Source organism: Artibeus jamaicensis, unplaced genomic scaffold (assembly GCF_021234435.1).
Source record: "Artibeus jamaicensis isolate MK-2021 breed Jamaican fruit bat unplaced genomic scaffold, CSHL_Jam_final contig_797, whole genome shotgun sequence".
In the NCBI taxonomy this organism is placed as follows: Eukaryota; Metazoa; Chordata; class Mammalia; order Chiroptera; family Phyllostomidae; genus Artibeus; species Artibeus jamaicensis.
In genome coordinates, this window is record NW_026521977.1 from 28,330,988 (window position 1) to 28,358,491 (window position 27,504).

At 38.2% G+C, this 27,504-nt stretch overlaps 1 protein-coding gene and 1 pseudogene across 14 annotated transcripts in view; both read right to left on the reverse strand.

The window, feature by feature from the left end:
• Window positions 1–27,504, reverse strand: part of AMBRA1 (autophagy and beclin 1 regulator 1) — a 179,668-nt gene that overhangs the window by 39,245 nt on the left and 112,919 nt on the right. For all 14 annotated transcript variants that reach the window (XM_037166185.2, XM_053673118.1, XM_053673120.1 and 11 more), the window contains one exon: window positions 6,485–6,595. In XM_037166185.2, the coding sequence (XP_037022080.2) occupies window positions 6,485–6,595 (111 nt within the window). The remainder of the gene's footprint in view (window positions 1–6,484; window positions 6,596–27,504) is intronic.
• On the reverse strand, window positions 6,043–6,187 carry LOC119064499 (uncharacterized; annotated as a pseudogene).

Below are 27,504 nucleotides of genomic sequence, written 5' to 3' on the forward strand. Positions count from 1 at the left end.
ATGAGGAAGACTGCTATTATTTAACATTGTTCTGAGGCTAGCAGCCAATGCATTTACACAAGAGAAAGAAATCACAGGTGTAAAACTGGGAATGGAGGAGGTAAAATTACTACTATTTATAAATAGCACACTTAGAAAACCCATGAGATTTAGATAATAACAATTAGCAAATAAACTCAGTAAGAGAGTAAGCTTTTAAAAATAAGCTTAGCCCTGGCTGGTGTGGTTCAGTGGATTAAGTGCTACTGAAAGGTTTTTAGTTCGATTCCCAGTCAGGGAACATGGCGGGGTTGTAGGGCAGGTCTCTGGTTGGAGATATGAGAGAGGCAAACAACCCAAGTTTCTCTTGCGCATCTATGTTTCTCTCCCTCTTTCCTTTTCCCTTTCCCTCTTTCTAAAAATAAATACAAATAAAATCTTTAAAAGTAAGCATATAACAATATATTTAAGAAATGGGCTGAATCAAATGAAGAAAACTTTTAACATTCCTAAAATACAAGAGAAACTTGAAGAAACTGAAAATCATACCATGTTCTTACATTGGAAGACATAAAAATATTGAATCTCCTTAAACTAATTTACAAAACTAATGCAATGTCAATAATTCTACCAATAGAATTTTTTCACGGGCAAACAGCTAGGCAGTTTTCAGGTCCATGCATAAAAACAAAAATGCTTGAGCAGGCAGGAAACTTTGGATTAAAAAAAACAACAAGAGGAGACTAGTCCTGCCAGATTCTAAAACATAGAGCCTCAAAATATAAACCCATGTGGTACTCTTACAAGAGTAATCAGACAGATCACTGGAGCAAAACAGCCTAAAAATACATCTAAATATACACAAGAAGTTATTAATAGAATGAAAGTGACATCCCAAATCAATGGAGGCAAATAGATTATTCTATAAGTTCTCTGGAACAAATGAGCAGCCATGTAAAGGTAAAAGTTGAATCATACTTTGCTTCTTTAGGACTAGGTTAAATTTCTTAGTGAATCAAAAGTTTAAAGGTAAAAAACTAAAATATAAAAGTACTACCTGATCTTCCGGATGATGACACAAAATCTAGAAACCATAAAAGGAGAGTTGGAGAATTTTGACTACTTAAATAAGTTCTGTGAGAAAAACAGCTCTCAGTAAAGTCGAATACAAATGACAACTAGAAAATTCTTCTTCTAAGTTAATTTTCTCATTTATAAAGCCATCCTGTAAAACTGATAAGGAAAAGACCAGCAACACAATAGAAAAACAGGTAAATAAAGCACATGGATAGCCCTGGCTGGTGTGGCTCAGTGGACTGAGTGCCAGCCTGAGAACCAAAGGGTCACTGGTTCGATTCCCAGTCAGGGCCCATGCCTGGGTTGTGGGCCAGGTCCCCAGTAGGGGGTGTGCTAGAGGCAACCACACATTGATGTTTCTCTCCCTCTCTTCCTTCTCCCCTTCCCCTATCTCTAAAAATTAATAAATAAAATAAAAAGAAAGCACATAGACAAGTCAAGAAAAGGCTACAGACTCAGTGTATGAAGAAGCACACAACCTGGTTTGCAATATGAGAAATTAAATGTAAAATACCTGCATACTATTTTTTTACCTATTAGATTTTCATATATCTACTGAAAATATGATATGTTGTATCATGTTTGTATCAAAAATATAAACTACATTTTACAAGTAGAGTTCAGGGAAACAGGCAGTCTCGTAAACTATGGATGGAAGTATAAATTGGCATTACCTGCTCAGAGGTTGATTTAGCAATATCTAAAATCACAAATATACATACTCTTCCTCCCTACAATTCCATTTCTAGGAATTCAGCCTACAGACATACTTGCACAAGTGCAAATGACAAACTGCATCATGGTTTGCATAACAAAAGACTGAATACAACTTAAAAGACTCTCCTCAGAGAAAACTGGTTAAAAAATGATAGTACCTTTGAACAATGGAATACTAGGCTTTTAATTAAAAAGAACAAATAAACTCTTTATTATACAATGATATGAAAAAGTCAAGATATTGTAAAGTTAAGAAAGCAATGTGCAGAAAGAAGCATGTATAATATGCTGCCATTTGGGTTAAACAGAAGGTGGAGAGTCATTTGTATTTGCTTAAAGATACAATGCTGTGTGGTGTGTGTATATATATATATAATATTCTTGAAAAGACATACAAGAAACTGCTTACTATGGTTGCCTGTGGGGAGGAGTGGTGGGTAGCTGGAAGCAGGGCTGGTAAAATTTTCACTGTATAACCTTTTCTATTTTTAAAAATTTTGAGTGATGAATGTATTTAAAAATCACAGTATTTCAGAGTATCATATACAAAGTAAACAAAATAAAGCAGCAACAGAACTGAAAATAAATTGTAGTGAAGAAGATCTGCACCAGAAATATAGAGATGAACAAGCAAATTGGTATTTAATAAGGGCAAGGGTGGACTGCAGTTGACTCCCAGCAAAATGAAAGAGCAGATTATTGAACGTGCGGGTTTTAAGTACTTAGAAATGATTACTACTGGGTTTCACTAAGAACAGGACATGAAAAATTAATCTCATTTTCGTTGTCTGATAAGGATATCAAGAGTGGCATATTGGAAAATGCCACAGAGAATTATCTTGATTATTTTAAGGTACCTGACAAAATCTTATAATACCTTGTAGATGAGATAGAAAAATATGGGCTTCAGGCTGCTAATTCAATGAACCAGAATCGACATAGAGGAAGTGCATAGTAACACACCACGAGGCTTGATGCAATGTCCTAACTAATCTACCATTCTACTAGCAATCCAAAGAAGACAGAGAAAGCATGTTCATCAAGTTAGTGGACAAGGTAAGAATGAGAGAAAAAAAATGACTCAAAAGTTCAAATAGATGTTGACAGACAAGAACTAAGAATTTCAATTGACACTATTAAGATAAAAAAACAAAAGTGCTTTGGTTTAAAAAAAATCTAATTGCACATGTAACTAACTACAGGGTAGTAGTACCCTGGTTTATTAATTATCAAAGAATTTTAGGTTTTGATACTGCAAACTCAGTAATGGCTTCAGAAAAAACTGCTGAAACCTTAGGCTGAACTAACACAGTCTAAAGCACCATGGTACTATGCATTAAACAGCTCTCACCTAGAGCTTTCTACTCTGTTCTGGCCCCCAAAAACTAAAAGGGAAGATGAGCAGAATTTGTCAAGGACTTGGACACCAGACCAGTGAAAGTCTGGCCTGAAAAGAAAGATTTAAAGAAAAACTGCAGTTTATCTTCAAACAGCTTGGAAGTCTGTCGCTAAGAAGAAGCATCATTAGCCCTGGCTGGGTGACCCAGTTGGTTGGTGTGTTGTCCTGTATGCCAAGAGGTTGTGAGTTCGATCCTCAGTAGGGACACACGGAGGAGGCAACCAACTGATGTTCCTCTCTCATGTTGATTTCTTTTTTTTAATTGTACTTTGATTGTTTATGCTATTACAGTTATCCACAATTTTACCCTCTTTGCCCACTTCCACCCAGCACCCCTTCCACTGTCCATGTGTCTATGGGTCATGCATACATATTCTTTGGCTACTCCTTTCATTCCTGGCTTCACCTTCTTTCATTCCATACCACCCTCCCCTCCAACAACTGAAAGTACATTCCATGTATCTATCTATGCTTCTGTTTCTATTTTGTTCGTTAGACTTCACATATACGTGAGATCATATGGTATTTGTCTTTCACTAACTGGCTTATTTCACTTAGCATAATTCCAGGTCTAGCCATGCTGTTGCAAAAGGTAAGAGTTCCTTTTTTAAAAAAATATTTATTTCCTTTTTTACTGCTGCATAGTATTCCATTGTGTGAATGCACCACAGCTTTTTTATCCACTGATGGGCACTTAGGCTGTTTCCAGATCTTGACTATTATAAATAATGCTGCTATAAACATAAGGGTGCATATATTCTTTTTCTTTTTTAAAGATTTTATTTATTTACTTTTAGACAGAGGGGAAGGGAGGGAGAAAGAGAGAAACATCAGTGTGTAGTTGCCTCTCATATGCTCCCTACTGAAGACCTGGCCCACAACCCAGGCATGGGCCCTGACTGGCAATAGAACCAGTGACCCTTGGATTCACAGGTGGGTGCTCAATCCACTGAGCCACACCAGCCAAGGCTGCATATATTCTTTTGTACTGGTGTTTTGGAATTCTCAGGATATATTCCCAGAAGTGGAATAGCTGGGTCAAAAATTTCCTTAATTGTTTGAGGAAACTCCACACTGTTTTCCACAGTGGCTGCACCAGCTTGCATTCCCACCAAACAGTACACGAGCATTCCCTTTCTGCGCCAGAACTTGTTTGTTGATTTATTGATGGTAGCCATTCTGACAGGTGTGATCTCACATCGATTTTTCTCCTCTAGACCTTCCTCTCTCTCTAAAATCAATAAAAACATATCCTTGAGTAGAGATTTTAAAAAATTGTTTTAAAAAGAGGCATCATTAGACTTATCCTATGGAGATTCAAAGGTAGAACTAGAACTAATGGGAGGAACTGACAAGTTGGTATAAGAAATGGTGACTTAATACAAGAAAGAAGATCTTACCCAGGAATTTAGCAATGATGGATTAGGCATTTTCACCACAGCGTGAATTATTATCAAAAGTACTCAAGCAGGTGCATGGAAGAAGATATCTGCCCTGTGATACATATAATAAGGCCTTAATTTCCAACAGTTATAAAGAACTCATAGAACTCAATACCAAAAAAAAAAAAAGCAAACAGTCCAATTAAAAAATGGGCAGAGGACCTGAATAGACACTTCTTCAAAGATGACATACAGATGGCCCACAGACATATGAAAGATGTTCAACATCACTAATTATGAGAGAAATGTGATTTGAAACCACACTGAGATTATCACCTCATACCTATCAGAACAGCAGTCATCAATAAATCAACAAACAGGTGTTGGCAAAGATGTAGAGAAAAGGGAACCCTAGTGCACTGTTAGTGCAAATGCAGATTGGTGCAGCTACTATGAAAACTAATATGGAGTTCCTCAAAAAATTAAAAATGGAACTGCCTTATGACCCAGAGTTTCCACTTCTGGGTATATATCCTAAAAATCACAAAACATTAATTTGAGAGAATATATGCACCCTTATGCTCATCAAGGCATTACTTACGATTGCCAGGATATGACAGTGATCCAAGTGCCCATCAACAGATGAGTGGATAAAGAAGCTGGGACACACACACACACACACACACACACACACACACACACACACAGAAGAATATTACTCAGCCATAAAAAGGAATGAAACCTTAACATTTGCAACAGCACGGATGGACCTACAGGGTATTTTGTTAAATGAAATAAGCCAGGTACCATATGATTTCACTTATATGTGGAATCTAAAGAGCAAAATAAACGAACAAACAAAATAGCAACAGAATCACAGACACGCAGGACAGACTGATGGTTGCCAAAGGGCTGGGGAACTGGGGGGCTGGCTGAAAAATGTGAAGGGATTGAGAAGTAAAAATTGGTAGTTACAAAATAGTTACTTGGATGTAAAGTACAATATGGGAAAAATAGTCAATAATATTGTAATAACTATGTATAATGCCAGGTGGGTACTTGAAATATCAGGGGGACCACTTTGTAAAGTATATGATTATCTAACCTCTATGCTGTACATCTGAAACTAATACAAAGTAATATTAAAGGTAAAAAAAAATTTAGGTAGAGGCTGAACTGCCACTTCTCAGGAATGTAAAGAGTCCTTCATTACACAGAAAGTGAAATGAGATGTCTGAAATGTCACTGTTCCGATTAAACAACTGGGACATGGGACTGCAGACCTCACTAGAGGCTGGGAAACAGGACTCTCAGCCTCTATTTGTAAACATATATACGTATCAATCATGATCTTCCATTCTATTCCATTCAGATTTGGATTAATAAATGAGTTTAACATCACTATAGTCTTTCCTCAAGGGTCACAAGGTCAGTTCTCAGTTCCTACACTCCCTTCTCTTTCTCTCAGTTCCACCTAAACTCTTTTTTAAATGTGTCTCAGGCATGAACCAGCTCTAGCCACCAATGTAGGCAACAAGCTAGGATGAACTAAGGACTGTACAACTGCTTTGCCCCTGACTGATATAAGAGCAACACCACCAATCAGGTGTGTCCTTGCCCACTGCCAGGGGGTTCCGCCTAAACTTTTAGGCTTTGAACAATGAATTACTTTGAACAGTAAATTTCTTAGGGCACAGACATTTTCATTTCTGTGTCCACTTCAGCACTGTTCCTAGTAGTATACCCATCACTGTTTGCTGCTCTATACGCATTTGGTGAATTGCTTAAATGAGAGTTGCAGAAATGGCACATGGTAATCAGCTCCCCAGTGAGATGGCAAAAAGTCTAGTGTACATGAGTTTCTAAGTTCTGGCTCACCAGTAAGAGATGAGCCCCGTCCACCAGTACCCCAAGTTCTACCTTGGCTTACCATTACTGATTTCTGGGAGGTCAAATTTAGTGAAGTCCCACCACTGGAGCCGGTAGGTAGTATTGGCAATATTACTGGCCACAGCAGACTGTCCATCACCAATCACTGCCCCTGGTGGGGAAGACAAAGAGAGCACATTACAGCATTTATCTACTTGTCTCCACTGAGAATGTAAGTCAATACAGTACTGTGATTAGGAGAAGAGAAGGAGGAAGAACCATACTACGGTTGAAGAAGTCTGGTGAGTCCCACCTGTCAAGTTCCTATCTCAAAGAGAAACCAGACATATTTGTAAAGAACAATTGTACATGGAAATATGGTCCCATTCATCAGCCATTATTAGCATTTATTTGTGCCAACAATGGCAAATACTCTATATATCCTGTCTAGTAAGCTCACAATCTAAAAGACACAGATGAACTTTCATAAAAATATGAGAAACAAAAAGTGACAAAAAAGTGAAGGGAAACCATTAACACAGAAAAAGCACTTTAGTCCCAAGATGTCTCTGTAGTAAGCAGCACTCTTTGGGAGAAAGCATCTCCTCCTTAATATACTGAGCTCCTTAATAAAACCTCTCAAAAGGAGGCTTCCTCTAGGAGAGAGGCAGTCACCATGCAGCTGACCGGATAGACAGAAACAGTAAAAAACAAATAAGGCAATATTTGCTCATTTCTTCTGTACCCCTGTCATATAACAGCAGAAATTTATAAGCCTAGTTTTTCAGCATGAAAATATTTTTATTAAGACAATATTTTATAATCCCACCCCCACCCCACGAGAATGTCCTTGAATTCAGATTTACTTGTAACATCTCACAGTTTAACTTTCCCTGAGATATATACTTCTGTATGACATGTTTCCCTTGGTTACCAATTAAATAAAAAAATGGATTTTTTATAACAGTATGACACTTTAATTTGCAGTTGTATTTCATTTACACGAACATGTCATTTCCTCCTCCTCCTTCCAAGGTGCATTTCATACACAACCACCCTTCTAATCAGACAGAGCCAAACCCTCTGGGGAGAACATCCTTGCGTGCTCCACAACCTACATGGTATTCTCTGCTGCGGATCAATTCCTGCTTGGAGAAACTAAACTTATTAGAGCTTACTAGCTTGGGACAGTGGACAATTTTATACCACATTCTTCAGTATCACTGTATTCCTCTTTTGCATATCACCGAAAATGGGTCTTGTCATCTGTTTCTTCTTCTTTTTTTTTTTAACTTTTAGAGAACTGCATTTATAGCTCTACTACTCTTGGTGTTTTCCAATCCTTTCCTCAAATGGTCAAGAGATTGTTCAGGTCAAAAGATAGAAAACAGCCCTGGCTCGTATAGCTCAGTGGAATGAGTGCAGGCCTGCGAACCAAAGGATTGCAGTTCAATGCCCAGTCAAGGCACATGCCTGGGTTGCAGGCTAGTTCCCAGCAAGAGACACATGGGAGGCAACCATACATTGATGTTTCTCTCTCCCTCTCCTTCCCTTCCCCTCTAAAGATAAATAAATAAAATCTGAAAAAAAAAAAAAAAGACAGAAAACGTTTTCTATACAAGCTATGAAATATTAGGAAAGTACTCTTCTCTAGTTGCTGCAGGCCACAGCATGAGAAGACTTTTCAACATTAGTTTACTGATAACGTTCTCATCCCAGTTTCAATTTGTAAAGAGAGGTACAAATACTGTAACAGCTCATTTCCAAGATGGTGATACTTCTAGGTTATATGTTCTCAACATGGGCATTATTGCCCTCAGGGGATGAAAACTAGCTCATGGGGGGAAAAAATCTTAGTACAACTGCTAGTTCCCTTCCTAAGTACTGTGGTATATAAACAGATATACAGCATATCTGTGCTATTAAAATTTCATGGGCATAGAGAACATTAGAAAAAATATATCTAAAAAGACTCCTCAGGAGGATAATAATAAAAGAGAGGTTGAGAAATACCCTTCTAGAGAAACAATACCCCCAAAACAACACACTCTTTAAAATCTTACAGATTCAAAGACATAGACCCAAGTGGTTATCGTTTCCCTAAAGCCTGAAGGAGACAGTATTTGGGGGTGCTGTCAATGAGTCCACTGACCTCAAACCCCTATAGAGGGTCCTATGGCACATCCTTCAACGAGGTTAATACCTGCCCTTCCTTTTAATCTCTACAGAAAATTCAATAATAATTACATCTGATTGGAAACTTTTGCTAAACTTCTGGGTCACAAGGAGGTTAAGATTCCTATAGGACTTTCTTAATAGAAACTTTCTTGATTTTTATAGGTCTCCTTGATAATGAAAACCATTTTTTAATTCTAAGGTCTTCCCAAGACTATACCTTCACCTCAGTGGCCAGAGACCTATTAAATGTTTGGCTTTTTAATAGGGTGGATACTCTTCTTCCTGATGTCCTCAGCACTCTGGCACTACTGGCAGAAGCAGGCTTGGTTGGCTGTACTTCCCAGGACAGAATTATTCAGTTTCACTCTCATCCAAGCTTAATTCCACTGAGCTTATGAACTGTTCCCCTGGCTTGCTTATCTGAGGTTGACATCTCTGTTTGACCACTTATCTCTCTCAAATTACTTGAGTTCCTCCTTATCATTTCCTTCCACTTCTCATAGAAAAAAAGCACAAAACCTAAAATGGAAGAAGGTAAGTTGATTTTCTCAGTATATGATGAACAAAATGCAAGATGCTAAGAGAATGCAGAAAATAAATGGAAGAAACAAGTCCCATATTCTAGGAGCTTAAAATATGGGAGAGAAGATGAGAGCTACGAACTGAAAAACAGTAAGGAAAATACCAGATGCTTTACGAATTGTGGACCTGCAACTGGGAACACAAATGATTAAGACTCCAATTCACAGCTCTAGAAGCGTCCTGTGCATGCCTCAAGAAGCGTCTCCTGGAGAACATCTGTGCAATAAAATAAAAGTGTATGGAAAACACTGGGGAGGTGTTTTCTGCCAATAGTGCCAGAGTGCTGAGAAGCAAAGAAGCCTGGCACCAGAGAAAATCAGGTTTCAGTGCCATATAAACATAGATTAAGGAGCTAAAAATGCCAGCAACAGATTAGAGCATTGTCACCAGGTTCTCTTATGCAAGAACTATAGGCCAATCAAGCCTGTCTTTCAGAATGTCAGAAGGAGAAACTATTAAAAAACCTGACCATTTAGTAGGCCTCTGGCCACTAAGGTGAAGGTATAGGAAATGTGCCAGAATAAGTTAAGTTAAATGGACTAAACTACGAAGTATTTATACAGGAGGCACTTAACCTCAGAAACAAAATCCTGAGACTGCTGAGAGATTTCTGAGGCCACAAGATTTTCTCAGTAACAACGGAATGGAACAAGCCTCAGGTTTCAACCTCTGCTGCTGATATGGGCCAGATGATTCTTTATTTAGGGGAGTGTGGTGTGTCTTGTGCATTGTAGGATGTGTAGCAGCAGCCTGATTAATGGTGGTAGTAGTAGTAGTAGTAGTAGTAATAATACCTACAACTTATAGAGCTGTTGGGAGAACTTAGAAACAAATGTAATGTGATGGCAAGTAGTGTCTATTAAGTGACCACTTTTAAAATTAATTTTGATCATTTACTCCAACCTCTGTATACTTTTCCTCCATGGGTACAGCTGTAACCAACAACTCACAGAAGTCCCTTTTGTAAAAGACTGCCCCAAAGAATGTGCCAGCACCAAGAGAGAAAAGCACTTAATTTTAGAATTAAGGTCAAATGTCTAAGCCCTACACTCTTTATAAAAGTATGCTGTCAGACTTTGTAAAGAGTCCACAAGGGAATTAAAATAGGAATCAGTAATAAAAAGATAACTTGAAAATCCTAAAATACTTGGAAATTAAGCAACACTGTAAGTAACACATGACTCAAAGAAGAAGACGACATCTCTAGAGAACTTTTAAATATTTTAAGCCTTGACTCATGGCTAAGTGGGTTGGGCATCATCCCACAGACAGAAAGGTCACTTGTTCGATTCCAGGTCAGGGCACATGCCTGGGTTGTGGGCCAGGTTGCTAGCTGGGGGTGTGTGAGAGTCAACTGACAGATGTTTCTCTCGCACATAGATGTTTTTTTCCCTCTTTCTAAAAATAAATAAATAAAATATTTTTTAAGATTATGAAAAATATTTAGAACTAAATGAAAATACAATTCATTAAAATCTAGGGGTGCAGTACAAGCAGAGTAGAAAGGGGGACATTTACCACACTGAATGAATATATTAGAAAAGAAGAAATACCTATTGTAAAATCAATAACTTAAGCTTCTACCTTAGGAAATGGAAAAAAGAGCAAATGAAACCCAAAGTAAGAAGAAAAGAAATAAATAAAAATTAGATAGAAATCAATGAAAGTGCAAACAAGAAGTCAATAGAGAAAAATATTAACGAAAACAAAAGGTAGTTCTTTGAAAAGATCAATAAAATCAATAAACCTCTAACCAGGCTAAGAACAAGAGAGGAAACACGATTAACATCAGAAACAAAAGCGGGGCCATGACTACTGATCCTATAGACACTAGAAGGATAATGAAGGACTATTATAAACAATGATGCATGTGAATCTGATAACCTAGATCACAGGTGGCAAACACAAGGCCCAAGGGCTGAATCCAGCCCTCCACCTTGTTTCTACCTGGAGGCAGCACCAAATTTCTTGCCCCTGCTTAAGGAGTAGTTACATTTATACAATCCTAAAACTATATTCGGCAGTTTGAAGGCAGTGAGGCTGATGTGGCCCCTGGTGAAAATGAGTTTGACACCCCTAACCTAGATGAAACAGGCCAATTCCTTGAAAGACTCTACCAAAATTTACACACGAAGAGGCAGATATTATGAATAGGTGTATATCCATTAAATTGATTCAATCATTAATAACTTCCCAAGATGGAAAGCACTTAGGCCCAGGGAGGTTCACTGGTAAGTTCTACCAAACATCTAAGAAATTCTATCAAATCTCTATATTCTGCTCCAGAAAACGAAAGTAGGTATACTTTCTGACTCATTCTATGAGGCCAGTGGTACTGCAATATCAAAACCAGATGAAGACATTGAAGGGGGAAAAAACCCTATAGATTGATATCTCTCATGAACATACATGGAAGCAAAAATCCTGAACAATGTATTAGCAAATCAAATCCAAAAAATGTATTAAAAATGTAGACATTATGACACAAGTGGGAATTACCCCAAGTGTGCAAGGCTGATTTCACTTTTGAAAATCAGTTAATATAATCTACCACACCAATAGGATAAAAAAAATCTTAACAATCATATAAATACATACAGGAAAAGCATTTGAAAAAACCTGAGACCTATTCATGTTAAAAACTATCAACAAACCAGGAAGAGCAAACTTCCTCAATTTGATAAAAGCCTACAGCTAAAATTACACAAGTGTATGGTGGCAAAGGATGACCTGACTGTGGGTGGTGGGCACACAATGCAGTGTGCAGACCATATGTCATAGAAATGTGCACTGGAAACCTCTATAACCTTATTAACTGGTGTTACCCCAATAAATTAATTAAAAAAAAAGAAACTAACATCCAACTCTTGCTATAGCAAATGCTACACGGCATTTTTCAGAACAGTAGAAAACCTAACCATCCTTTTGCTTTCTTGAGTCATTAAATCTGTGGTGCTGATTAAAAAAATAATAAAATAAAGTCATAGGTAATATGAAGGAATATATGCTTTTCCCCTGATTGGGAACAAACAAGGATATTTCCTCTTACCACTCCTCTTCAGTTTTGTACTGGAAGTCCCAGCTAGTGCAATAAAACAAGAAAAGAAATAAGAGGTATATACGTTGGAGAAGAAGAAATAAAATTGTCTTTATTTAAATATGATATGATTGCCTATGTAGAAAATCCCAAATAATAAAAAAATTATTTTTTAATAATAAATTATTAAAATTCTCCTGGAACAATTAAACCACTATATCAAGGTTTTAGCATACAAGTTTAATATACAAAAAGTCATCTGCTTTCCTATAGACCAGCAGTGAGGAAATGGATAACTGAAATTTTAAATTAAAAATGCAATACCATTTATATTAGACCAAATAAAAAGAAACACTTAGGTATAAATTTTTTTTAATTACCCATAAGATCTATATGATGAAAACTACAAAACTCTGATAAATCACAAAAGACCAAAGAGATTTCCAATAATACTGGAAAGATAGTCCATGTTCACAGACAGGAAGACTAAATGTTAATTCTTCCCGACTGGATCTATACAGTCAGTGTAATCCCAATCAAAATCCCAGAAATACAACTCTGTGAATACTAACAAACTGACCCTAAAGTTTATCTGGAAAGGCGAAAAAACACCCCTGAATAACTAACACGATATGCAAGGAAAGAACACAATTGGAGGACTGACACTATCTGGCTTCAAGACTTACCCTAAAGCTATACTAATCAAGATAGTGAGGACTAGGCAAAAGAACAAATAGATCAATGGAACAGAATGAAAAGCCCCAAAATAACCCCACACAAATATAGCCAACAGGTCTTTGACAGAGGTGTAAAGGCAATTCAATAGAAAAAGAATAGTCTTTTCAACAAATGGTATTGAAACAACTGAATATCCACAAGCCAAAAAAATGAATCTAGACACAAGTCTTATACTTTTCAAAAATTAACTGAAATTGAACCATAAACCTAGACATAAAACAAAAAACTATAACATTCCTAGGAGAAAATCTACATCACCTTGGACTGGGCAGACTTTTAAGAGTAACACCAAAAGTACAATCCATGAGAGAAAAAGTTGACGAGTTTGACTTTAATAAAGCTCAACTTTCCTGTAAAATTAAGACTGCTCTATAAAAAAAGACACTATTAAAAGAAGATAGAAAGACAAGCAACAGACTGGGGGAAAAATCTTTGGAAAATACTTATTTGATAAAGAACTGGCATCCAAAATATACAAATAACGCTTAAAATGGAAAAATTAAAAAAAAAAAGGAACCTGACTTTAAAAATAGACAAAGTATCTGAACAGAGACACCTCACCAAAGAAAATACAAATGGCAAACAAGCATATAAAAAGATGCTCAACATCATTTCCATTGGGTAATTGCAAATTAAAATAATAACGAGACTACTGCACATTTATCAGAATAACTAAAATCTAAAACACTGATAATACCAAATACTGAAGAGGATGTGAAATAGCAGGAACTCTCATTCATTGCTAGTGGGAATGCAAATGGTATAGCCACTTTGAAAGACAGTTTGGTAGTTTCTTGGAAAACTAAATATACTCTCACCACATGATCCAGAAATCATGCTCCTTAGTACTTATTCAAATGAGTTGAAAGCATATATCCACATATGCATATTTACAGCAGCTTTATTCATAAGAGCCAAAACTTAGAAGCAACCAACATTTAACAGAATGGATAAACTGTGGCACATCCATACAATGGAGTATTATTCACCTCTAAAAATAAACGAGGCATCATGCCATGAAAATAAGGCAGGTTAATCAGAAGGTAGGAAAATTACTTGACAAGTGGAATAGGAAAACTGAGACAGATAAATGGTCAAGTAATTTGCAGCCAGATAATAAATCTCAAGGTCTTGTCTCCCCTTAACTAAGGACACTTAGAAGCAAATGGTTTACACATTCTAGATCATGCTGGAGGCAGGCTAGCCTTGGTCCTAGTCCCTCTTCAGTGACATTCTTTGAAAGTGAAACTACCCAGAGAATGACCCTGCTCCTTCTATAAGCTTATTTTGATGCATTAGCATATCAAAGGACACATATGGAAAGCTGATGAATATTCTGATGGAAACGCCCCCTAAAATCCTCCACCTTTAGAAAACAGATAAAAACCTTTAAGACAAAAAAGGCTCAGCGTATACTCTCCCTTGAGCACATAGAAATCCTCCTGCCCTTTCCTCAGGCATGTATCTTTGCTTTCTTTCTCCTGACTCTAAAGATTCCCAGGAGACTTACAACCAGGAGAGCAGCAGGCAGCTTATCCTTGTCTCCAAGGGCCTGTTTCCAAGGGCCCTTCTTTTGCCTCTGTAACCTGTTTCCTGAGTCTACGTGGCCCAGCTGGCTCACTTCTTCTGTCTCTGTGACTGTCTATCTAGATGGATTAGGCAGCCTTGCCCAGACTCAACTCTTCATGTTTCCAAAGAGCCAAGACAGCTGTGCCTAGGCTCACTCCTGTTGCTGTCATCTTGCCTCTTCTATTCCTTTATTTCACTGTCCCCAGCTTTAATAAATATACTATCAAAATCACCTGGACCCATGTGGTAAACTCTTCCCTGCATGAAATTAACCACCCACATATTCCAGATCATGCTGGGACAAACCCACGTTCGTCCCAGTCCCTTTATGGTAACAAAAAGACATTTGGGAAATTTAAATACATATTGCTAAGTGAAAGAAACAAAAACCTATATACTGTATAATTCTAACTATGTGTCATTCTGGGAAAGTCAAAACTATGGACGCAGTAAACACAGCAGTGGTTGCCTGGGGTTTGGGGGTGGGGACACATGTATAGCTGGAGCACAAGGAGATTTGGGGGGCAGTTAAATTATTTTGTATGATACTATAATGGTGAATAAATGTCTTCACACATTTGATAAAACCCACAGAACTTACATAAATGTAATAATGACATGTCAATGTTCATGAATTTTAACAAATGTACCACTCTGGTGTAGGATGTTGATGATGGTGGGAGAGGCTATGAGTGTATGCTGGGGAAGAAGGTATATAGGCATTCTCTGTACTTCCCACTAAGTTCTTCTGTAAACCTATACCGTTCTTTAAAAAGTCCTTTGCCACATTTTGCTATATATAACGTACCCCCATGTATAATGTACACCCATGTTTTTGTGTATATTATATGCACAGGATTATTAGGCCCATTGTTATACCCATGTAGAATGTGAATCCTTATTTTACCTCAAAATTTGGGCAAGAAAGTATGCATTATACGTGGCAAAATATGGTAATTTGAGTGAGAGACAGACAGACAGAGACCGAGACTGTCATTTATGTTCTAGGAAACAGTAGCTGTTCACAAGGATACTATTAGTCAACCAGAGTTCTTTTCCTGGAGCAAAAGAATAAATAAGGGTTATTCTGATGAGGACAAAACAGGGCGGGATAGGGAAGAAAACTTAAATCCAGTGATCCTGGCCAACTATCAGAGAGCAACAATGGCATAAACCAAGCTGCCAAGTCTCATTCTATGAGTCAGGTCTTCGGTATTGAGTCTGAGATAAAATCTTAATACAGTAGGCATGACAGTCACATGGTAGGTGAACTCTACCAAGCCTGACTGCCTACATGCATTCCTCCACCCTGCTTCTCTCACACTCCTCTCTTCTGTTGCCTGGAAAGGAGAATTAGGAGTCTTTTTTCAAAACAGTTTTTTTTCCCTCGTCTCTCTTCAAGATCTGTTCTAGGAACAGGGAAATGAAGACAATGATTCAACAGTGCGGTGAAAATATGGAACAATGGGATTCATTAGCAAATCTATCATAAAAGCTAATTTGGGAGGGTAAAAAAGGGCAAGTTACAAAGAAGGAAACAAAATATATTTCGATCCTATAAAATTGTTCACTTTGAGGCTGCCTCATTCAGAATGGGCATCTCCGTGCTGCTGCTGGGGAGACAGAAAAGGAATGGGGTTGGGGGCACAAATGCTCATCAGCCTAGAAACACAATTACTATCTTGCTGCTTGGTTGTGATACAAAGCTAAGAACCAGCTTCCTAACTGGTCAGTAGAACTGAGACTCAAAACCTCAGGGTAGGTGCAACTGAACAACTTATCAAAATTCTTAGAAAGCTAGTCACAAAAGACCATGTATTATCTGATTCCATTTAAATGAAATGTCGAGAATAGGCAAAGCTATAGACACAAAAAGTAGATCAGTGGTTGCCTGGGGCTGGAGAGTACAGGAGAAGTGATGGGGGAAGTTAATGCTAAGGGACATGGGGTTTTTAGGAGGTGGTAAAAATGTTCTGAAATATATAGATAGTGGCAATGGTTGCACACTCTGTGAATCTACTAAAAATCATTGACTTGTATACTTTAAATAGGTGAACTATATAGTATATAAATTATATCTCAATATAAAAATACTATTCAGTATAAATTTGGATCAATTTGTGAACTGAAAAATAGCAATTCCATTTTGGTATCCCTTGCATTTCTTTAATAATTTAGAGTGCTGGTGAGCATTTTTTAAATTTCCTTTAGTGTGCACTGCCTACCTATATCTTATGTGCATTTTTATGTTTGGTTATTTTAAGTCTTTTCTTATATGTTGTTCGAGTTCTTCGTAATAAATTGGTTTCTGTCTGAGAAAAAACAATTCTTCTTACAGCAATACAACATAGGATTAGTTAGACATAAAAAGCATCCCTCTTCTCTTAAGTATATAATGAATGGCATCCTAGAATGAACACTTCCTTCCAGAAAGCTTCATTCAAATACAGCCTTTATATTTGTTCTAAGGACGTATAACTAAACATTTAGTCACACTCAGTTTGTCACCTTACCACCACTTTAAATCTCACAGAAGAGGACAGTCGATTTTTCTATAACCTGGGGACATGGAAGAATCCCTGATGGCAGACAAAATTTTCTCCGATGACAGAAGTTTCTTTCAGTTCCCATTTATGGTTTTGACATAGAGGAAAATGACCTAACTATAGTTTGTTTAAAAATAACAGCTTTAGCCCTGGCTGGTATCGCTCAGTGGACTGCGGGTGGGCCTGCAAACCAAAGGGTTGCTAGATCGATTCCCGGTAGGGGCATGTGCCTACGTTGTGGGCCAGGTGCCCAGTAGGGGGCATACAAGAGGCAACCACACATTGATGTTTCTCACCCTCTATTTCTCCTTCCCTTCCCCTCTCTCTAAAAATAAAATAAAATATTTTTAAAAATAAAAAAAAACAGATTTATATGTAATTCACACACCACACAACTCACCTACTTAAAGTATACAACCAAAGGGGTTTTAGTACCTTCGCACAGTTGTGCAACCATTATCAAAATCAATTACACAACAACCAGCACTACTATTTAATTTCGAAATATTTCCACTGCCCACTTCCCCCTATACCTTGCCCATTAACAGTCATTCCCCTTTAGTCTGCCCCATCCCCCCCAACTAGCCTAGGCAACCACTAATATATTTTCTGTGTCTACAGTTCCGTTTCTCCTACACATTTCATACACATGCAATCATACAACAGGTGGCTATTTGGTTTCTTTTATTTAGCTGAGTGTTTTCAAGAAATATTTCCTTTTGAAGGACAAAGTGGGTTTTCAAAGATCAATTCTGAGTATATTACTTATAGTTAAAACCAAGTAATTTTTTCCCTGAGGCTAAAATTTTAAAAAAGGTATTGGGGGGGCATCATTTTCTGTAAAAACACAAAAATAAAATTCCCAACAGGTATGTGTGTTCTGTCATAGAAAATGTTCTGGGTAAAGTATGTGGTCTGTCAATGTGATTTAGGCTGTTTCATAACTGTTCTAACTGGTCACTTAAAAGGATGTCAGTCATTAGACAACATTCATTTCAGATATATTTAACATAAATTACAGGGTAAATACCTTGTAGATATAGGTGTAAATGACATTCTCTTAGCAGGAATTGGACCCCTAAATCAACATAATTTGACTGACCAATAAACTCCTAAAGGCTCCAAAGATCCTGCTCCTAGAACAGGGGTAGCATTAGTCCACACACATCATGAACTTTAGGAGAGGAATCAAGAAATACATACTGATGTCAAAGGCATTGGATGAGGCCAACAAAACAACAAATGATAGTCTGAGAACTTAATAAGGAAATTGGTTAAGGCCTGAAAACACAATCAGTGTGCAAGGTAGGGACAAAAAACAGCCATGAAATATTTCTAGGTATTACAGTCTCATGGAAAATATTCTTGCCCTGGCCAGGTAGCTCAGTTGGTTGGAGCATTGCCCCATACACCAAAAGGTTATGGGTTTGATTCCCTCTGATCAATGCTTCCCTCTCATATTGATGTTTCTCTCTTTTTCTTTCTATCCCTGCCCTGCCCTGCCCTGCCCTCCCCTCTCCTCTCCTCTCTCTTTGTCTCTCTGCCTCAATCCCTCACTTCCTTTCCCTTCTCTAAAATCCATAAACATATCCTTGGGCAAGGATTTTTTTAAAAAATTCTCCGAACAACATTCAAACTCCGTTCATGTAGCCACAAGAGAATAGCTTTAAAACAGGCCAGAGAGTAAGCCCTGGCTAGTGTAGCTCAGTGGATTGAGCACGGGCCTGCGAACCAAAAGATCACGGTTCGATTCCCCGTCAGGGCACAGGCCTGGGTTGCAGGCCAGTTCCCAGCAGGGGATGCACCAGAAGCAACCATACATTGATATTTCTCTCCTTCCCTTATCTTCTAAAGATAAATAAATTAAACAACAACAACAAAAACCCGCCAGGCCAGAGTCCTGACTGGACTGGTGTGGCCCAGTTAATTGGATGATATCCTGTAAAGTGAAAGGTCATCGGTCCAATTCCAATTCCCAGTCAGGGCACATTGTCTGGGTTGAGGGTTCAGTCTCTATATGCGAGGCAACCGATCAATGTTTCTCTCCCTATTTTTCTCCCTTCCTTCCCCTCTCTAAAAATAAATAAATAAAATCTATATAAAGAAATTAAAAATAAAACAGGCCAAGAGAAGGAAGAGGAATTAATTGATGTTCATTAGGGCCAGAGCAGTAGATACAGATACAGCTTTCCTATCCAGAGTGAGTAATACAGCCAGTGTCTACGGCCATACAATCCTGAACGTGTCCAATCTCCTCTAATCTCAGAGTAATACTACAAAGAGTCTGGTATTAATTTTTTAAAAATTGTGGTAAAACTAACACATAACATAAATTTACCATGCTAACCATTTTAAGTGTACACTTCAGTAGTGTTACTCTCATATACTCACAATATTGTGATGCAGAGCCCCAGAATTTTTTCATCTTGCAAATCTGAAACTCTGTACCTATTAAACAACTTCTCTCCCTTGCCCCGGCCCCTGGAAAGCACAATTCTACTTCCTGTTTCTATGAATTTGACTGTTTTAAATATTAGATACCTCAAATAAGTAGAAGCAAGTAGTATTTATATTAGTTTTCAACATGCTTTGAAATCAAGAGGAGATACATAACTACACAGGATGAACACGAAGTCAGTCATGGGCATGGTGTGAAATCAGAGTCATATGTAACTCTATAGGAAAGTCGTCAGATCTGATGGGAAGATGTAACCTCTAGGCCTGGCATGGCCATTTTCCCTTCATAAGTCATTCAAAGAGATTAGAGCATCAGGCTCATGACATCAGACCTGAGCTTCAGAAAGTCCAAAGGTGGTAGGGCTGCCCTGAGACTACTCTGCTTCCTAACTCAAGGATCGCTAATGATTCAATCACACTGGCTTGAAGGTAACAATGTCATCCAGAGTTCAGCAATGTATTATCACTTTACAGCAAAGGAAGTAAGCTGCTCTTCTCTGGGTCCTCACTTTCCTCCCATTACATTAAAGCCCAGGATTAATCTTGACTGTTGACAGGACAGCTGGTACCTCCTAGCTCTCTGAAGTCAAGCCAAGATGCTTCTGTGTGGTAAGATGATGAAGTTGAGACCCATTTTCATCCCTGTTCTGTAGACCTGCCCTTCTTCAATATATTCAATCTAATGAAGCAATTATCTACACTTACACTAATGATGTAATTGGGACAAGTAATTATGAAAGCAGAACATGCATTTTCAAAGAAATGAATATCATTACCTTTTTTCCACCCACAAACATTATTTAAGACAAAAACAAATAAGCTCACAAGAACACACGCTACTGGAAAATTATTAGGAACATCATTCCAAAACCCACAGCCTTCAGGAAAAATGGAAGGTAAAAACCTAACCCCAAAACAAAAACAAAAAACCTAGCATTCACTCCCGCCAGGCAGGGAATTCCTTAAAACCTCTACCTCTGACAGAAGGTATCCAGGTGAATATGAAAGTATTAAGAATCACTCTACCTCAACTTCCACATCCCCCCAAACCTGGCATTTCCTATATTTAGGTTCCAGGAACCCCTGTTGCTGGGAGGACACTGGCTTAGGTAGGAGGTCCCTGAGTGAAGCCAAGAAAAGAAGTCAGGAAAGCGGTCATCCTCTTATTGTGGCACAATGAAGCTGCTTAAAGGGGGTGCCTCAGCAGCATAAGGACAGGTGGAGGGGAGGGGTAAGGTGGGAGAAAGCATTCAGGGAGAAAGGGGTGAGAAAGAAAGATTAAGAGCGAATGACTGACTCAAACACTGAACAGCTCTCACCAATCACTTGTCTTAAATTGCTGAGACTCCTGCAGCTTTTATTGTTTGGTAGAAGCACAAATGAGTGGAATTGGACCAGAGGGTCTTGGGCTCATCAGAGCAGGAGAAAAATGACCTTTACTGCTGCAAAGAGGATGCAGATTTCAAAAGCCTAAAATCTGCAAAGAAGGGAAATGGAAATGTGCTGAACGTGGGTTTGACTGGCAGCTTTCCTCATCCGTCGATCACAAGGTAATAAACACTGGGAGATGGCAGAAATGAAGATAAATGCTTTCAGTAGCACCATTCCCCACCCTCCTCTCTTCTTCCACCCCCAGTCAGCACATGACAAGAGAGTTAAAGCAAGAAAATAAATCGGCTTCTTAACCAACTCTTTTGTTAAAACTTTCCTTACAGGCCACCTACACGTGAATTATTGCTCTATGAGCCTACATTCTCATTAGGAGGCCCAGTTTGTAAAGGGTAAAAAGCTCCTGTTAAATCACACCTGTACATTTCAGGGTACAGCATTATTGGGCTGAGTCAGTCGAGGCCAACATCTAAGAAAGAGGCCAGGCCTCCTACCAGAGGGGTTGAATTAGAACCATCCCCCAAGCCCACTATATTCTCTAATCCATAGCCTGGCTCAGTTTAGAGGAGACTTTGGGGCTCTGAGGACAGCATGATGTCACTTCACTGTGATCACTGCCACATTACTATCTACCCAGGGACAGAAAAGCTAAACTCTAAGGGCTAACAAAGAAACCCCTTGGGCTTGGACGTCAAAAGTGAAGTGGGATCAGAAAGTGGACTAAAGAATACTTGGTCTTGACTACAACTTCACATTCAATTTGGAATGAAGGGAACATTTGTAAGATCAACAATAACAGGGTTTTTTGCCCTGGCTGGTGTAGCTCAATGGATTGACCGTGGGCCTGCGAACCGCATGTTTACAGTTCAATTCCCAGTCAGGGCACATGCCTGGGCTGCAGGCCAGTTCCCAGCAGGAGACTCACAAGAGGCAACCATACATTGACATTTCTCTCCTTCTCTCTTTCCCTTCACCTTTAAAGATAAATAAATTAAAGGAAAAAAAATAATGACGGGTTTTCCACAAGTAGCTCCAAGGGAAAAATTGTAAATTTTGGGATTTGTGATCACAACATTGAGAAGAAACATCGAGCTGACTTGGTTTTTGTAAGGAGACTATTGTTTTTGAGTTGGGTCAAAAGATTAGCAATTCCTAATGTGTGTGTTGGCAGCTGCTTATAAAAAGATGGTTGGGAATTCTGTAAAAACTACATCCTGATTCTGCTAAAAGTGGGTCTGACAAAAAACCCTTAGTAACTAGGTCCTTTAGGCATTCTGCCCTACTCGCCCAGCTGGTCTGTTCCTCTAGATCCCAACGTGAGGAAAAAAGATTGCACACCTTTGTTCATAGTACAGGCACCAACTAGTGGAAAATATGGAGCAAAAACAAGTGGTAAAGAGCATGGCAAGTGTGTCTGTTTCAAAATACAAATTGCTCAGAAATTTGTGTAGTCCCAGAGCCGTACATATGCTGTGTGGTTCTAGAAGAACAATATATGTCACATAAAGATAATTAATTTGAAATAGTTTATAACTAAAATCCACTGCTCAGATAGTAATACTAGGCACAAAATGGGAAAGCATTATTAACAAGCCCTATATTGAGACATTGCTAAAAGGATGCACAGGAAAGCTAGCCAACAATCCAGATTAGCCTTTCTAGTCTTTAAACCTAAATAAAGTCCCACCTCTTCCTGGAAGCTTGTCTGAATTAGAAAGAAATCCCTGCCCACACAATATTAGCTATTTTCATAACACAAAACAGTTGTCATCTTTTAGGTTACCAGGCTGTAAGTACAAAAAGTTTGCTCTGAGTGCAAGTATTTATCTCTATGCACACTTAGCCATCAATTTTCAGTTGGTACTGCATAGCCTCTTTTTGTCTTTTTTAAGGTTGTGACCTCCTCAAGAGAAGGAGTCAGCTTTTCGGTAACATTTAAAAAAAATTTTTATTGTATTTTTTCCATTACCATTTAGTTCCCTTATACCTCCACTCCCTCCCACAATCACCACACTGTTGTCCGTGCCCATGAGTCCTTTTTCCTTTTTGCTCAATTCCTCCAGCCCCTAACCTCCCCTCCTCACCATAGTTGTCATCCTGCTCTCTACCTATGAGTCTGGCTCTATTTTGCTTGCTGGTTCAGTTTGGTCATTAGATTCTGCATATGAATAAAAATCATGTGGTATCTGTCTTTCTCTGACTGGCTTATTTCACTTAGCATTTCTCCAGGTCCATCCATTACCCTGGCTGTTGCCAGGGTAAAAGTTTTTTCATTTTATGGCCGGTGGTAAAATTCCATTGTGTAAATGTCCCATGGTTGCTTTGTCCTCTCATCTACTGATGGACAATTGGGCTGCTTCTAAATCTTGGAGATTGTAAACAATGCTACAATGAACATAGTGGTGCTTATGTTCTTTCAAATTAGTGTTTTGGGTTCCTTTGGATATATTCCTGGAAGTTGGATCACTAGGTCAAAAGGCAGATCCATTTTTAATTTTGGCAGGTATCTCCATACTGCTTTTTACAGTGACTGCACCAATCTGCATTCCAACCAACAGTTCAAAAGGGTTCCCCTTTCTCCACATCCTCACCAGTACTTGTATGTTGATTTCACTTACTTTGTTTTATTTTATCTTACATTTTAAATAGTGTACAATCACAGCACTTAGAATATTGTCATCCATAAAGACACGAAATACACCAGGGTGAGGAGCACTAATGGGAACAGCAGAGAATGTCACTGCCAGCCTACTTATGTCCTAGATAGTTTTTCCGACCTATTTATGAGGCTGAATTATAGAGAACCAAATCATGTTAAAGGAATTTTCAGTCTAGTATTTACAGCCAGGAATGAGACTAAGCAACTATGGCTTGTAAAAGAAGTTTGAACTTTATTGTAAATAAACTTAAAAATCCATCAAGAAGAAAATAGTTAAACAAACTATGGCCGATTACACTATGGAACACCATACCACCATTAAAAAGAAGAAAACACATTTTTAAGTACTGACACACAAAGATGTCCCTGATATATTGTTCTGTATGATCCTATCTCTCTTAAAAAATAAAAAGGAGAAAATTATGTAGGTATGTAATTACATCTATGTGTTGATTAGGCACAGAAAAAAATGTGGAAAGATATATTCCAAACCATTAAACCTTTGGGGAATGGGACTGCACATGAGAGTGGTGGAGAGAGAAACTTTTTACAGTACATATTTTGATATTTTTTGAATTACTTGCAGTGGAACTGTATTACCTTATAAATTTTACAAGCAGGAAGAATGAGAAACTACCTTTACGATGGCCAATTAAAACTTACATTTTACCAGTTAATATCCCCTATATTCAATATATATACATTTATTTGTTCCATGAAGCTAACTAGTTGAAAGACTAGAGAAAAATTCCTTGGTCCTGGATTTGTAATAAAATTTACAAACCTCAAGTTTTCTGTTTTCACAGAGTGCCAGTCAGAATGGTACCCTGAAATACCCTTTTTAAATCTGAGAGGGGATGTTTTGGTAGCCACTGAATCTGTGCTGCATGACTACAAAGGAGCCAACATACTTCCGGATCAGGGTAAATATCTTAGAGAACATGCCACACCAGGAGACATGTCAAGAAAGTTCAAGGCATGATATAATAGTAAAAAATCTAGAAAGTTTCATGTTTATCAATAAAGGAATAGATAATAAAATATGTATAAATCAATATTGGAATGCTGTGTTACAATGAAAAGGAACAAATCCAATTTGTCAAACTATGTCAATGGGATTTTTATTTAAAAAACCCCACAAAGTTGTAAAATGATACATACAATATACCATTTATATAAATGTAACTCAAAATAGAAAACAATGATAATTTAATAATATATTAAGTTATAAAACATGGAATGCAATTATAAAAACCAAATTCATGACAGGGTTGCCTCTATGTAGAGTGAGAAATATTATTAAGGAGATCCTAGGAAACTTCAACTTTATCTGAAATAATTTTTAAAATTAAAATTTTATTTATTTACTTTTTATAGAGAGGAAGAGAGGGGGAGGAAGGGAAAGAGGGAGGGGGAAAAGAGGAAAGAGCAGGGGGGTATAGAGAAGGAGGGAAGAGAGAGACAGAGAGAAAGACAGACAGAGAGAGAGAGAGAGAGAGATTGAGATCAAGTTGTTGTTCCACCCATCCATGAATCCACTGGTTGATTCTTGTATGTACCCAGACTAGAGGTTGAACCCACAACCGTGGCACATCGGGATGATGCTCCAACCAAGCTACCTGGCCAAGGCCTAAAACAGTTGTTTTATTTAACAACTATTAAATCTTGGTTATGGTAGAGCACAGGTGCTTGTTATATACAGGGTAGGGCAAAAGTAGGTTTACAGTTGTTTGAAAATAATTCAGTAATTAGTACTAATACAAGAATAAACTGTTTTGCATACTCACAATTATAACCTACTTTTGTCCCACCCTGTGTGTGTATACATATATGCTCGTATATACGTATTTATACTTTTTTGTGCTTAAAAAATTTCTCAGTACAAAAGGAAGGGAGAAAGAGGGCAGGAAAGAAGTAAATAAGCAAGTAACTGGGGACACAAAGGAAACACCTTTCAAAGCTTTCCCACAATCTTTCAGCCTTGTTCAACAAGGTATGGATGAAGCAATAACTGGTTAAAATGAAATACTTTGGGATATGGAGTCCCATTAAATGCCAAAGGTGGGCAGAGATGGCCACATTCTGCTTACTTAGAATTCCTGACATAAAAGATTTTGCCAGCAGAAACAAGTCCTGAATCTTGGCAAGTCAAGTTTATACCATGTAAAGCTTGAGCTACTGCACTGATAAAACCATCCAGCAGGCAGTTATGAATGGCATATAGACACACACTTTGTACACGACAAAAGCGGAGACTCCAAGGCTATGGGCTTCCTAGGCTCACACCAAGAACAGTTTAGTTTGTCTGCACAGATGAAGTGTATAACAGATGCCTAACTCCAAGCTTTTCTCTCAGATACCACCTTGATGCCTTATAACATCTTACCTTGAAACGAGAAGGGCTTATTTTTCATTTCAGGTTAGATACAGTAAATTTCTCAGAAAGGCCTGTGGCAAAATTCTAGTGTGTTTCACAAGGGAAAGCAAAAGACTGAAATTATGTTTTAGTCTCTTCTGTTCTGCCAGAGCTGCTGATATACACTTCCTCAGACAATGCTGATCATTCTCACACTTCAGGGATGCCTGCAAGCTAGCTAGTATGCATCACTATCATGGTACACATGCCTTTTAAAGACTAACTCTATTGCTGGTCATCAAAAGAATGCATGACAGCCCACAAACTTTTCTACAAACCAGTCCCTTGAGATGTGGTAGCATCATGAAATTATCTTGCAATTAACACTAGGCTATGGGCCCCTGTTTCTTAAAAAGTCACCCATCTTCCTCTCTCTTCTCCACTCTCTCTCCAGTCCATCCTTCAATGCCAGATTAATTTATTTTTAAAAGCGGAGTTTTGATTGTGTCGCTCATCTGCTCAAAAAGCTTTAATGGTCCCTCACTGCCTAAACGGAGATGGATTCCTTGGTCTGCTTTTCAAGGCCCTCAACAATCTCTGTAATCTGTCTTTCTGTGCTTATCTCCCACTGCTTGTTATTCACATAATCTGTAAATATGTTTTAAATTTGTCCCTATTTTTATACTTTTGCTCATACTGTTTCTACTATTAGATTCCTTCTTCTTTCCTTTAATAATGCTAAAATCTCCCTGTCCCCTATTCCCCATTTAAGGACTTTATCAACCCCCTTTTCTTGAGAGGCCTTTTCTGCTCTCACTAACCTGATACGACCTTCTCTTCGGAAGCGCCACAGCATTTTGTTTCTCTCTCTTATTCTGTCACATTTCTTCTGCTCTATCTCCTGCCATCCAGTTGAGGCAGCACTCCCTACCATTATTCACTCCACTCGAGAACAGGTATAAAATTCAGTCTACCAGAGGTTGAACTCCAAACCTACAAGCCAGGTATGCTCACTCTGTTCCCACTCAACACTGTCCCTGAACCTGAATCCCTGCAGCACCTTATAAATAAATTCTTGACAGGAAGGGCACACCATTTTCTTATCTTTACATGAAACATCCTGATGCTCTGCCATACAGAGTATGCAACAACTCCATATTAAATACAGAAACAAAGGGTTATTTGAGTGTGATTCATACCATTAATGGTTAGCCTCTTAAGTGGAAGGACTATCTTAAACGCCCCCGAGAAACTTAAGTGCCTCCTTGTCCTCGTGCCCTAAAGAGCACCTTGCACAAAGCACACGGCCACAATTCAGTTTGTTGAGTGAAAAGCCAGATTACCTTTGGTTTGAGAATAACCACTCAACGAGCAGAAGGACACTTCCAGAATTCCCAAAACCCTTCTTGTATGATCTCTGAAACTCTAGGAAGGCACCCAGCCTCTGGAAATCTACCCAGTACAGTACTCAGGGCATTAAGACATCGATGGTTACTGGTTACATGCAGGAAAAAACACTGGAGAATTTACTTCCTTGCTAAGTGCAGTCAAAACAAAGCAGAGATGGGTA